Source organism: Ochotona curzoniae, unplaced genomic scaffold (genome assembly GCF_017591425.1).
Source record: "Ochotona curzoniae isolate NIBS_2020 unplaced genomic scaffold, NIBS_Ocur_1.0 scaffold_4683, whole genome shotgun sequence".
Lineage (NCBI taxonomy): Eukaryota > Metazoa > Chordata > Mammalia > Lagomorpha > Ochotonidae > Ochotona > Ochotona curzoniae.
Window position 1 is genome coordinate 2,798,586 of NW_024467121.1, and position 13,589 is coordinate 2,812,174.

The following is a 13,589-nucleotide window of genomic DNA, read 5'->3' on the forward strand; positions in this document are numbered from 1 at the left end:
TATATACTAAAAAATTCCTTAATATTAAGAAGTAAGAGGTAAGTTATCAAAGACTGAATATTTTTCTTGTACATTGAAAAAAAACCAATGAAGGGTGAATTTCAAAAGGTGAATTTAAAACTGGGTTATTTTAGATTTAGTGTTATCATGCCATAAGAACAATACTAGTCACTTTTACAAAACAGTCACAGTTATCAATCCCAACTCTTAATAAATTCTTATGAATTCCCAGGGACAGAAATCAAAAGAAATATCTCTTTACCATTAAATTGACACTTATTTTTCACATAACCTTTGATCACTAATTCAAATCACTCCCTTAATCTATCAAGCATCAAAGCACCTGTATCCTTTCACACTTAGACACATACAGTTATACATACAGCAAATCAGCTGGTATCCTAAGAATAGGTCTGGCATTTGTTTCATTACTTCCTTTCCACCATCTTCATTCACTTTATTTATGCCTATAATACATTTTCTGTACCATTTTTCTCTAACTCTTTTTATTGAACCATTTCTCAAGCAGCAGTTTGCTAGTAGATGCAATTTAATCTAATTCAGCCAATTGTCACCATTCATTGCTTCCCAAATTTGAGTATTCCCTACTTTTTCACCAAAACTAATCTGCATTTAACAGTCATAGTAGTGGACTCAGCATTTAGCTAGGCAAGGAACCTCCCCCAGCCTGCCACCAAAAATAAATAAATAAATAAAATGATCCCATGGAAATTCTGAATTAGATGAGTCTTGGGTGAGGCTCAAGATTGTTCATGTTTTCCAAGCCCTTTTACCATGTAATCTTAATGCAGGTGGCCAATATGCCCAAAACAAGACACAGGAATTGCTGACCACTCTCCAGCTGAGCTTGGGTTGAACCTGCCCCACTCTAATGTTCATCGCCTTCTCAGACACTGGCTGATGGTGATCATGCCTTGTATATCATTTCTCCATTGGACAATTGCTGAATTCAATTTCATTCTCATGGTGTTACTGGTTTTTAAAGAAAGGGTGTCTCCTCTGGATTAGGTTACCCACCCATGCTCCTCTGCCTTAATCTCCCTAGCTCAGGCCAATTTGTAGCCCTCTCATCATTTTCCCATGCTTGGGCCACAGCCTTCCAACAACCCCTTGTTTTTTGTGCTACTTACGGCTTACAAATGTGGCAGAGAAGCCTGGAGCAGGTGTATCCTGAGATTGGAAGACAGCAGTGAATGCATTTCTTGGTGTGATGATGGAACCTGGAGCCACATTCCCACAGTTTGTGGCTAACAGGGTACTGTCAATCTCCTCAGTTCCTGCCCACACCTAGCAGGATCATAAACACACGTCAGTTTTTGTAGTTCCCTCTGATAATACTTTAACGTGCTTAGGCTCGAATATATATATATATATGTATGTATATATATATGTGTCTATATATATATAGTAGAAACATAACTAAATAAAACACATGGAAATTTGGAATATTCTTTTTTGAGAATACCTTTGTTTTAAAGCTTTTTTTTTAATTCCATAGCATATCCCATTATGACTGCTCTAAGACATATGAATTTTGGGGGCCAAAGGCAAGTTTTTAAGCTCATTAACATATTTGAGAGGCAGAGTTAGAGAGAGAAAGAGAGAGAGAGAGAGAGAGAGAGAGAGAGAGAGAGAGAGAGAGAGGCAGTTTTTTTTATTCTCTAGTTTACTTTCCAAACGGCCAAAACAGTTAGAACTGGTCTGGTCTGAAGAAATTCAAAGATTTTTTAAAAACTCGATGATTCTGCAGCTGAGCTTGCAGATACCGAGGAGCCAGCAGTAACGTGTACTCCTCTAGGGCTCAGCATGGATCCGCGGAGGATGACTAGCTGTGGGCCACAGCTAGAGGTACACGAAGTTAATTATGGAACATGGAGAAAGTGAACACAAATGCCAATGACATGTGCAATTAGTATGACTAGAATTAATCTTAGAACACTTCATGCAAGTGTTGAATTTTAAGAATTTTTTTACAAGAAGGGATGATACTCTGTCATTAGGTGCTATTCACCAAACACTGGCTTGGCAATTTCTGAGTAATCCTGGGTTGTCATTTCATAGCTCTAGCTGCATTGTAGGGATTAATTTGTACAATGCTATGCAAAAATAATAATGTTGAGTCACTCAAGGAAAATATCCAAATTAGGTAATGAATATGAATAAATTAGAAATAAAAGACCACTAAACAAATTAACTAATTTAAATTTTCCTAATTTGCTGGATCTCAACAAGAAACAATTTTGCCTTCTTCGGTGGCATTTTTTTGAGGACACACTGGGAGAGTGGGTAATATCTAGAACAGATGAGCCAGGGATGTTGCTAAATATCCTATAAGGCATAGAATATCCTCTGCCATCATCCACACACGTCAGATTTATCATTCTTACTTCACCATTGAGTCTTTTATACATATAAAATTATACAAAATTACTCATCCCAAACATATCTCTCTTAAGAATATTTTTGAAATAATAATGAAGCACCAAGCCATTAAAAACATTTCAACTGGGAAGTCAGCCCTTAGGAAGAAATACCAAACAGCAGTGGTTCACAGCAGTAATGTAATGCTTCTCAGCTCTTTAAAGCCACTTCATTTCAACTGGCTTCGAAACTTTGGGTATCAAGCTGTTAGTCATCTTGCTGAAGAAAAATTATATTTCCCATTTATTTTATAGGAAATGCCTGGCACTAGAGTAACTGAGAACAAAAGCACAAATATTCTGTTAGATGCCTAAAATCAAGGAAAATGTTAGGAAAGAAATGCATACCCACAATTTCATCCAATGGCCCCATTAAATTTTCTCCTCCTTAATGAACTATTTGGGAAAGTTGTCTATTTTCTAATCAGATTTTTTAAAAAAAATTATAAACACAATTTACTGAGAGATAGGGATTGGCAAATACTATTTTTTAAAACATTACTTAATAGAAAAAAGGAATAACATAAAAGTTTTAATGACAAATCTATGGTTCTTTAATGAAAAACTTTTATCAATTAGTAAGAAAATTATTATTATTAACTGATTATTTTATTTATTATTTAATAATGTTTTATGTCATGGCACTTCAATATCCTTGGTATATAATTCTAGTATCTGACCATCTTAGTGAAGAGATTTGTCATTTCTAATTCAAGTGTTCATATTCTTGGTTGTTTCTGTGATGGATTCTTTTTGGAAAAAATGAATATTTTATGTATTATGTTAGGAGTCTCTGAGTGGATCTGGTTTGAAATTTTATTTTAGTAGGAAGTAACTGTTTACATTAAGCATGTGCTCTTTCATATTTTGTGGGCTATAGTTACAACTGGTTTGCATGATGCTATTGAGGCTCCCACTAGTATTGGCTGGTGCTACCGGAAGAGATGGAGTGCACATCACCTGTTGGCCCCCTGCGTATTTCTAAGTTGAAGGCAACAGGCCTAGGAGGATATTCCATTCAATAGCAGCTGGTTGCCCCACTGTGTCTGGGTGGGGAAAGAGCATGTTTGGCTTGTGCACACTAAGATGCTTTTCAGACAGTGCCATCTTTGTGGTTCTACCATCTTTGCCCATGCTGTATATCCACTACAGAGTCTGTAAGCCAGTGAAGTGAGTCCCAGCGCAGTAGGGACAAACAGAATTTCTGGAGTGGCAAAGAATTTGCAACTATGTGCCTTTTTTTTTTTTTTTTTGAGGGCATGGCTGCTTGAATGTTCCTGGGCAGATAATGAGAATCTCAGGCTCACAGGCACAGAACTTTCCATACCAGCCTGGAGCTGGGTCCCTTTACTGCCATCTGCCCATCCACACAGCATTTCCTGGCAGAAAGAAAAGCCATGGGCGCAGCAGAAAGAATGCTCCCTTGAGCCACTTATGTTTCGGCAGATGTCCATGCGATTCCGCCCGCCCAGCTGTTGGGATTGCCTGAACTGTCAGAGACTCGATTATGCCGAGGAGGAATGAGTCTACGATATTTTTCAATATTCCATTTTACAACTAGAGAACTAGAAAGATTTTTGGACACTTGATATTGATTAATTTCATGAGAAGACAGTGCATTTATTCTTGGAAAAAGCAATTAGCAATAGTATATATTAAACACGTCTTGTAAGGTACATATTTTATGTAAGTGTCGGACTTTTTAAGATAGTAAATAAGATAACAATGAGATAAAATGTAATTGGAGAGATGATATGAAGCAATAATATAATTGATAACAGAATCTACTTATACTCACTAGAGCTTTTTAAATTCCAAGCACTGAATATTATTTACATTATTGTATCATCTCTAATGCCTAAATGACTACTATATCACGAGTCATTATCTTACTTTTATAGTTTAATAGCTTGAAGTTCAAACATCTGAAGAATGATAAAATAAGGTGCCAAGTATGAAATATACAAATGGAGTTTAGGTTAATGTGTTCTTAAGGTCAATGTCCTTTTCACTAAAAGACATGGATTCTTAGAGACACAATATATAAAATGTAAATCAGCATAGGTAAAATTAAACGATAATAGTCAAAAGCCAATTGAAAGTAGTAAGTCAGTGCCATAGGAGCAATAGTTGCACTTTTAGTAATTGGTAAACAATAGTTTCCACCTTTTGAGGAAAACATTCTTATTGACTGCCTACTGTCATCATTTTTACATGGGTCTTTTGTGTTTTTTCAGCTTAAGGGCTTTTAAAATCCAAGAAGAAATTTGGCATTGTCTACTTCTTCAAGCTTCTGTAATTTTTATGATACACATCTAACTTTTCCTGTGATGGTGCTTTACATTATAAAGAACACTTATCCTTTAGGATCTATTAGGACATAAAATAGAGAGAAAAGCAAGCAAGCAAATTGGTCTTCCTTATTCAATTTCCACAGAATAGAAGAATTATAAAATTAAAGAAAATCATGAAAATTAAAGAAGGCTAGAGAACAATCGCTTTAACAGGTTTACTTGGTCTAGGAATTGGCAAAGATACAAAAATCACACAGTAATACATGTGTTTTGGTTCAAATTTTAACTATCAGTTGAGGTTTCTTACTTTTGTCTTTTTAATTTAAGAAATCCAACTAACAAATCTGTCATTTTCTTACTTTGACAAACGACTTCATGTCATTTGTAGCTTAAACATTTAGATTCACAAAACCAGTTTGGCTCCAATTAAATAAACAAGTGCACTGACCTTCACAAAGCTGTTCTGACACTGTCCATCACCACTGGGGATTCGGAAGTTGCTGTCAAAACCAATCTCAAAGTATTTACTTTCATGAGTAATGACTGTCCAAGAACATCTGCTATTTTCAGGAAAATTCTGAGGCCAGTGTGGAGATTTTATTATACCATTTTCTGAATGAATTATTCCACCACAACCTAGAAAGTTATCATGGAAAAAGTCACCAATATGTAGGAAAAGAACAATTTTTGACATCCAAGACTTCAAGAGAAATATGATTTCTAAATGTGAGATCCCAGCGCTGTCTCAGTTTTAAGGCAGGTCCACAGGTGTGAGCACTCATTAAATGTAAAGTACATTAACACTAGAGGAAACCAGCTGTTACTATTTTGTCACACCTGTATGGAACTCAAGTAAGATTGCCAATCCTCTGTCGTTGAACAACAGCAATACTTTTTTACTCTCCTAGAAACAGTGAAATGTTTCCAAGTCTTGCAATGCAAAGTTATGTATCCTGTTATTATCAATAAATAAATACTCATTAGTTTAACATATGAGACTAGACAAGTTATTTTGAGTAGAGAAAAGTTCTTCTTTTAAATAACCTAGTTTGTTTATCCTGAAACTGACTGGTAGATGATAATAAAACACCAAAATTTCAAGGGAGATAAACCTATGATACTTTTCTTACTTTTAAAATATTACTTAAGAAATTTTAAAAATATGAATTCAAAACAAAATGAAGTTAAATTAGAGAAAATTATCAGTCTTTCACTTTTATTTTTTTTTTTGGAAACTTTAAAATTTCCATGTATCTTCAAAAGCAGTTAATGTTTTAATGATAGCAAGTATAAGTCATTAATAATGCTGACTCTACTAGAAAGAATTATTCTGTGTGATATTTATGATGTACTGAAATCTTGAATAAAATATCTCATATATACTACAACCTTTTTTCTAAATGGCAGATCTCACTTTTCATTTTCCTTCTCCAAACATCAGTTACTTCCCATTGTGACCCCAAGACCAAGATATTTTGAGTTACTTGTGATTTCAGTACATATTTCTTTTTTGTCTTTTAAGTTGTTGTTATTTTCCAACACGTAGTTTGTAGATATAGTGATTCCTCTCCCCATTTCCTCCTTTCCTTCCCATTTTCCTCTCCCACCATTTTCCTCATACTATCATGGTAGTACAGTCCTGTGGTAACAGTTACAAGCTTAACATCTTGCTATTTAAGTTTAACATGGCATTATAGGTATAAGTAAAGGTATAAGTAAACCTAGTGTCACATTGTCAAGGTATATTCCTGCTTTTATTTGGAATTATAGTTGCCTACTGCAACATATCTTCACTTCTTGGTTTGCTAATCTCCTTTGTACAGTTCATTTGTTTTGTGATTTGCATGAAAGTTGTCTTAAATCAGAAAGAATGCATACATCTCTTACTGAGATTTCCTGGTTGCGCCATTCCCTTTGTCTACACAGGGTACTTCGTGAAATGTTAACATAAAAATGTCTTGGCTCAAATATGGCTTTATTTAAACTCTGATGACCAGCTGTCGGCTAAAACCCATGCAAATTATCAACCCATTTATCCTCTGTTTCTGTGTGTGCACAATCGAGAAGATATATATTGCTATTGTTATGCCACCAGCATTACTTCATGGTATGATATGTATAAACATTCAGGGGTTAATCCAATATGAAGTAGGTACAACATGTAAGAGAAGGAATAATGAACCCTATGTTCATTCAAACAAGTACAGACTGTTTTTCCTTATTACTTCTCACTTAAACTGCATGTAGTCTAATGCCATAGGATAGCAGATAAAGCCACTGCCTGCAGCACTGGCACACCATCTGAGTGTTGGTCAGTGTCTCAGCTTCTTCACTTATGATCCAGCCCCTGTCAATGGCCTAGGAAAGCAGCAGAGGACGGCCCAAGCGCTGGGGTCCCTGTACCCATGTGGGAGACCCAGAAGTTTTCAGTTTCTGGCTCTGGACTGGCTCAGCTCTGATCATGTGGCCAACTGAGGAGTGAACCAGTGGAAGAAAGATCTCTCTCTCTCTCTGTAACTCTCATTTTCAAGTAAATAAATAAATTTCTTCATTAAAACAAATATTAAAAATTGCATATGTAACAAGTGTTCACATTGTATTTGATATGATAAGTAATATAGAGATAATTTCAAGAGTATGAAAAGAAATATGTAGGCTATATGAAAATATTATACCTTCTTGCATAAGGGAGTTGAATATGCACATACTTTGCTATCTATAAAAGCCTTGGAACCAATGCCCTTTCAGATTCCAATAGATGATGGTACTTTAAATCAGGTTATAGTGATACATATAGAAACATTTAAAAGACAATACAGAGGTTTCTTTTACCTAATGTGTGTGTGTTCCATGTAGCATAAAATCCACCATGTTGCACCGACTGGTCTGAATTAAAAATCACCACCAATTGATTGGAACCAGACTGTATTGTCCCAGGGTTTAAATTCCCACAATATTGTCCTATTATGGGTGATCCAGGGGAGCCACCATTCCTGACAGTCACAGAATCCCAGGCACAAGTCACATGACTTTCAATTTCAAAGTCAATAAACGTCAGCTGAAGAAGGAAGAAGAAAGAATGAGGCATATAATGAGTAGTAAGTGAGCATATCAACCTTCAGGCAGATGTAAGACTCTTACACATCTTTTTACTTCAGTTTAATTCATACAATTTCATATTTTAAATTAACTTTCTCCTTCCCTCCTCCTTTTTATTGTTGAAATTTCTCTTGAATAAAATTGAGAGGAAGTATTTCTCCTGGAAGTGGAGTCATCAGGGGAATCCATTTAGTTGCCTGGGCTAGGATAGCAACTCATAGCAAGGACAGGAATCTGTTCCTCTCCTGGATGCGAGATGATCTCCCATGCCTGGTCTCTTCTAATCTTGAAAAATAGCTTCATTCATTGTAAATTACTGATAGCAGCAGTGTTACCTAGGGCAATGTGTGAATAGCCAAGTTAAATTTCCAATCCTACCCTCATAGGTCGCTCTTTGAGAACAAGATACCTGTGATCACAAGCTTTTCAGAATCACACAGAATCACCCTGACCCAATACAGAGAGACCACCAGAAGGCTTCATTTCTGACTGTGCTAAATGACTTAACCAACAGCACCACAGCATGCTGACGTTATCATGAAAATGGCTCAAAGACTTCACAAAAGGAACTTTAAAAAGCTCTACATGCAGATTCAGAGAAATCTTGACATATTCCAAGGAAAAACCATAAGCATTTCTCCCACTCATTAGCATGTTCCACCCCCTCATTCTTTGTGCATTATACTGAAACAACAGCCAACAGTAGGTTGTAAAATAGATCTGAGAGCTAGGTAGGCTCCCATTTATAAATATTTGGCCAAAAATTCTTGCTTATTCTCTTTTTCGGTAATGTTATTGGCTTTTTAACACAGAATGGAAGACCCTAGCCTGTGATCCCTCTGCATAATGGACAGAGGTGGGGAGGTGTGCAGCATTATGCTGATAACAGCATCTGTGCTATCATAAGAGAATTGCAGAGAGAAATAATGATCACATTGCAGGACCAAAGGGCACTGTAATTCCTTGCTTACTAAGTAAGACCTCTGTTTCCATGCTGGTCTCAGAGGTACGGCACTCAGGCATCAGCACTCACATTGATGGTGTGCCCTTGGGGGCTCTCCAACAACCAAGCACAATGAGAGGAGACACCATAATCCTGTGGGTAGTTGGGACTGGTTATCACTCCGCTCTCGCCTGTCTGTATTCCGCCACAATCTGAAATCAGATTTATATCCCTTAAGTAAGAGAAGGAGAGCATTCTGAGCAAAGCTAAAGCAGTATGCAGAGCCATCATACTTTATGATAAATATACAGTCAATGAACTGATAAAGAAGCAAAATGAAGTTGGGCAGAATAAAAACAATCCAAGTCCCATATTTTGCTAACAGAATCACATAGTGAAGACAGGCCTCCGTTACAAAGGAAATGGAAAATCTGTGTCATAAGTGGAGGACAATCAGGTACAGCTATAACTGAGACAGTAGGGACAAAGTAAGAAACATTGCCTTTTCTGAAAAAACTAGGCCAATGAATAAGTGTAATCTTGAATAATATGATCAGCCTTGTGATTAAATAAACAGTCATTTGATAATAAGCAGATACTAAATACACCTTAGGACAGAAAGCTGAAAACTTATACCTGAATAAAGTACAATATACCCTGTTTCCTGAAACTTGGCTCTTCATTCTGTTTGATAAAACTGGTAAGATGGCTGATATAGTGAAAATAATCACTCCCCTTCCTTCAGCTAACTAATTGGTTGTACCACTACGGAATGACAGATAAAATTGTAACCAAGTCATATGAGCAAACTTAACACAAAAAGGGGACTCTCCCAAACTCTTAATCAATAGTTCACTCAGTTTCAGAGGGTAATCTCAATACAGAAGCGCAGAGCAGTCTGAGAGGGCAAGGAGCCAAGCTCTGTGTGCTAGGGTTGGCTTTTGAAATTTTAGTGACCAGGCAGGAAGAAAAGATACAGCCTTCAATTTCCACAAAAGCAAAGGTTACAACAGTAATTTTCTTATAAAGTTGGAAATGTAAAAGGGTTGCAATGTTAGTGAACAAGGACTAGAAAAACTCTCATTCACTATCAAGGGAAGTAGCAAGGACAGCACTGTATATCTTGGGCCAAATGTTCAGGCACTAACCCTGAGTGACACAGACGCAAATCCAACATAACATAGTGGCAAATCATGTGCAATAATATGAACCAGACATATGTCATGACTAACTAGGGTTTATTCTGAAAATTTTAGAATGAACTCCCAAAGGAAAAAAAATTTCCATATAACATACTTTCATAATTCAATATAATCTGCATACTAGCTTATGAAAGGAAGGAAAGCAGGATCATCTTGATGCAGAAAAACATGATGAAACCTTGACATCCATTCATGTTAGATTATTTTTTACACTAAGAATGAAGAGACTTTTATTTGACAAGGGATGTTCATTCAAAACTTAAGAGCAACCAAACAATGAAATTTCATAGGAATCTGTTGGTTTATTTATCTTGATGGTGACCCCAAGCAGTGAAGTAAAAATAAGAAAAAGAAATGAAATACTGGAACTGAAGGAAGGAAGAGCTATCATTTGCAGAAGACAGAAAAACCAAAGAAAACCAGAGATAAAATATTAGGAGAATAAAATTGTATACAAATTATAAATTCTGAGACATCATCAACAAAATCAAATGTAATTTGTAAAATCTCATTGGTAACAGCAAGAAACTTAATAGCTTCCTAGGAATAAGTCTAAGAAAAAATACATGAAATCCTTACGAGAAATTGAGAAAGTGTTATATATTATTTTAATGGAGGTCTTAACTATAAATCTTACCTGTAAAGAAATACTCTGCATGGAATCCAATCTGTTCTACATGTTCATTGGTGACAAAGTGTACCCAGACCTGAGGGTAAGGTATAACCAATGGGATGGCAGGTTTTGTAGGGCCACAGAATTTCCCTATAAGAGGCCCATCAGCATCACCTGTACAAAATAATACAAGCATCACTATTTATACAGCTATTAAGAAGCATATTTAATTCGGTAGAAACAAATAATTAAGAAATTAAAGTTATTCATAAATACAGATATATATGTATATTCCGATAATATAAAGAGCAGATATTATATGAGGTTTTTGTTTTTGTTTTTTACTATCTTAATCAACACAAAAGATGAAGTTCCTGTGATAGGGTAAAACAAAAACCAAAACAAAATGTTATTTTGATTGTACTTCTTGCTGCTGTAGTGTCATTCTGTTCCACTTCGTATTTCCATAGCTACTTCAACATGTCTGAACAGATACAATTTTACAAGAAAAGTTGAAATTTTGTAGGGACTAAAAAACAAAATACCATTAGTAATAAAATATATTCTTAAAATAAAAGTGATAATTGCCCCCCCCATTGGATTTCTCAGCTGTATTCAACCGTCTAAATTACAAAGAATATTTAGTACTCAGGTCAAGAACAGATTTGAGCACACATTTTTTTATGAAGATTTCTTTGAACAGAAAAGTGGTTAACGTTTATAGGGTATCTACAGAATTTGCACTTCACTGCTATTCTTTTGTCAGATCAACATCACTATCCTTGTAAGTCACTGAAATATACAGCTTTCCACTGTCTCTAAATCTGACAGAAGGAAGGGAAAGCGTGCCTCACTCACTGGAATGTAATAAAGAACTGTGTGCTGGATTCTATAAGCCAGTGGTTTCTAATCAGGTACAGGTAATGGGGACTTAGCACAATTTCATGGACATTTATCAAATGACAACTGCCATTTCCCTAAAAAGTGTTTTTTAGGTTAATCAACTTCAAAGAACCAGAACGATTATCTTGCTGAGGCCTTTGGTCTGTGTTCACAGACTGTCAAATTCTCCTTGAGAATTTTCCCACATTCTTAAAGGTGGCTGCCATCAGTGTGCTGAAGTACATCTCCACCTCTTAACTAATTACTTGCTGCTGATTTCAGATTTCTTTTCTTTAAATTTAGGCTAAGAAATTAAGTCAGTAAATCTTTAGCTATTATAAAAGTACTATTTACAAAAGTATATTCCTCTTCCACATGTTCACATTTACTAAGAAACAAGTGTGACTGTTAACTAATAATGGGAGCAGTCAATGAGAAAGAACTAAATTAATTACCACAAACACCGAGAAATTCTCAAAAGAATCCTGGCTTACAAAGTGTACACCTCAATCATTTTTCTATCATGAAAACAGACAAAGTGGTCTAGGGAGAGTTTTCTAAATTAGCTGAATATCTATACATATAAATATAAATAAGCTAAATAGTTTCCATGTGTTTCTCCACTAGGCACATTGCACCATTTTTTCAACTTCTTTTTTATGATAAAACAATGTACTTCATTACTGTATTTGGATGACAGCATTGTTCTTTTCTTTTTGTCTTTAAAAATTTATTTATTTATTTGTGCTACAATTCCATAGGCTCTGCGATTTTTCCTCACTCCTCCCCAAATTCCCTCCTCCTGTATTGATTTCAACAGTACAATTCTTCATAAATAGCCATAGGTCCATCATTCTGCTATTTAAGTATGGACAACAGCAGAGTCCAGCAACCTATTATCAGGATACATTTAATAGTTTCACTGGAAGTCCATCTTTGATTTGGAAGTAGAGATGCATACTGCAATGTATCTTCCCATCTGGATATGATAGTCTCTAATACACAGTTACTATACATTCCCTTAAATGAAAAGTCATAAAGTAAAATAAACAACAAGAAGAAAAATAGAAAATTTACAACAACCTGAAGTTAAATAACATGCTACTGAATGACCAATGTGTCACTGAAGAAATGAAAATCAAAAACTTTCTCGGAGAAAACAATACTACTGTATCACCCATATGTCGCTGAAGAAATCAATAAGAAAAAAAGACTTTGTTGAGGAAATGAAAATAAAAACAAAAATGTCAAAATCCATGATATGTAACAAAAGCAGCATTGAAAGGGACATTCATAACATTAGGAGCTTATAAAAATCAAAATATCTCAAATAAATGACATAATCATGCATATCAAGGATCTACTAATAAAGAAAAACGAAGAGGAAGCAAGAAATGATAAAAACCACAGCAAAAATAATTAGAATTGAAGCTAAAAAAATACAAACTGCAAAGAGGAATACTTTAAGAAGATGAACTAAACAAACAAAAAACTTTTAATCAGACTAGCAAACAAAAAGCATAGAGAGAAACCAAGTAAAATCAAAGATGAAAAAGAAAGTATCTTACTACCTAGTAACCTGATCTTTGGATCCTTTGATCAATATGTGGTAATTTTTTTCATCTCTTAAGTATTTTCATGGGAAGTCTATATTATCTGTTGTAACAGTGGCTACACCAGCTCCACTTTTTCCCCATTAGCCTGGAATCTCTTTATCCATCCTTTCACTTTCAGTTTCCACCTATCTTTGTTGGTGAGATGTGTCACCTCTAGGCTTTGATCCAGTCCACTAATCTATGATGTCTGATTGATCAGTTTAATCCATTTATATTCTTGGTTAATATTGATAGGCAGTCTTTTTGTCCTGCTACTTCAGCAATGTTTTGTTCATTTTTTGATTCATTTTTGCCTTGTGGTTTTATTGGGACATTCTCTATTTTTGCCTTTGGTTTTAGTAGGTGCTATTCCTTTTCTCTGTCAAGAGAGCAACTTTAAGTCTCTTTTGTAGGGCATATCTGCATTTGATCTAGCCAAAAGGTTGAGAAGCAATGTAGGATATATCTGGAAGAGGTGAACTCTTTGAGGTTTTCATTACTGGGCAAGTTATTCTGGGCT

General features: G+C 35.4%; 1 protein-coding gene across 1 annotated transcript in view; it reads right to left on the bottom strand.

Annotated features, from left to right (window-relative positions):
• The window catches only part of CUBN (cubilin), a 228,532-nt gene that overhangs the window by 43,752 nt on the left and 171,191 nt on the right, over positions 1–13,589 (bottom strand). The window contains exons 55-59 of the mRNA XM_040968271.1: positions 10,617–10,766; positions 8,868–8,989; positions 7,568–7,793; positions 5,184–5,371; positions 1,152–1,308 (exon numbers count right to left, since the gene is read on the bottom strand). Coding sequence (XP_040824205.1) covers positions 1,152–1,308; positions 5,184–5,371; positions 7,568–7,793; positions 8,868–8,989; positions 10,617–10,766 — 843 coding nt within the window. The remainder of the gene's footprint in view (positions 1–1,151; positions 1,309–5,183; positions 5,372–7,567; positions 7,794–8,867; positions 8,990–10,616; positions 10,767–13,589) is intronic.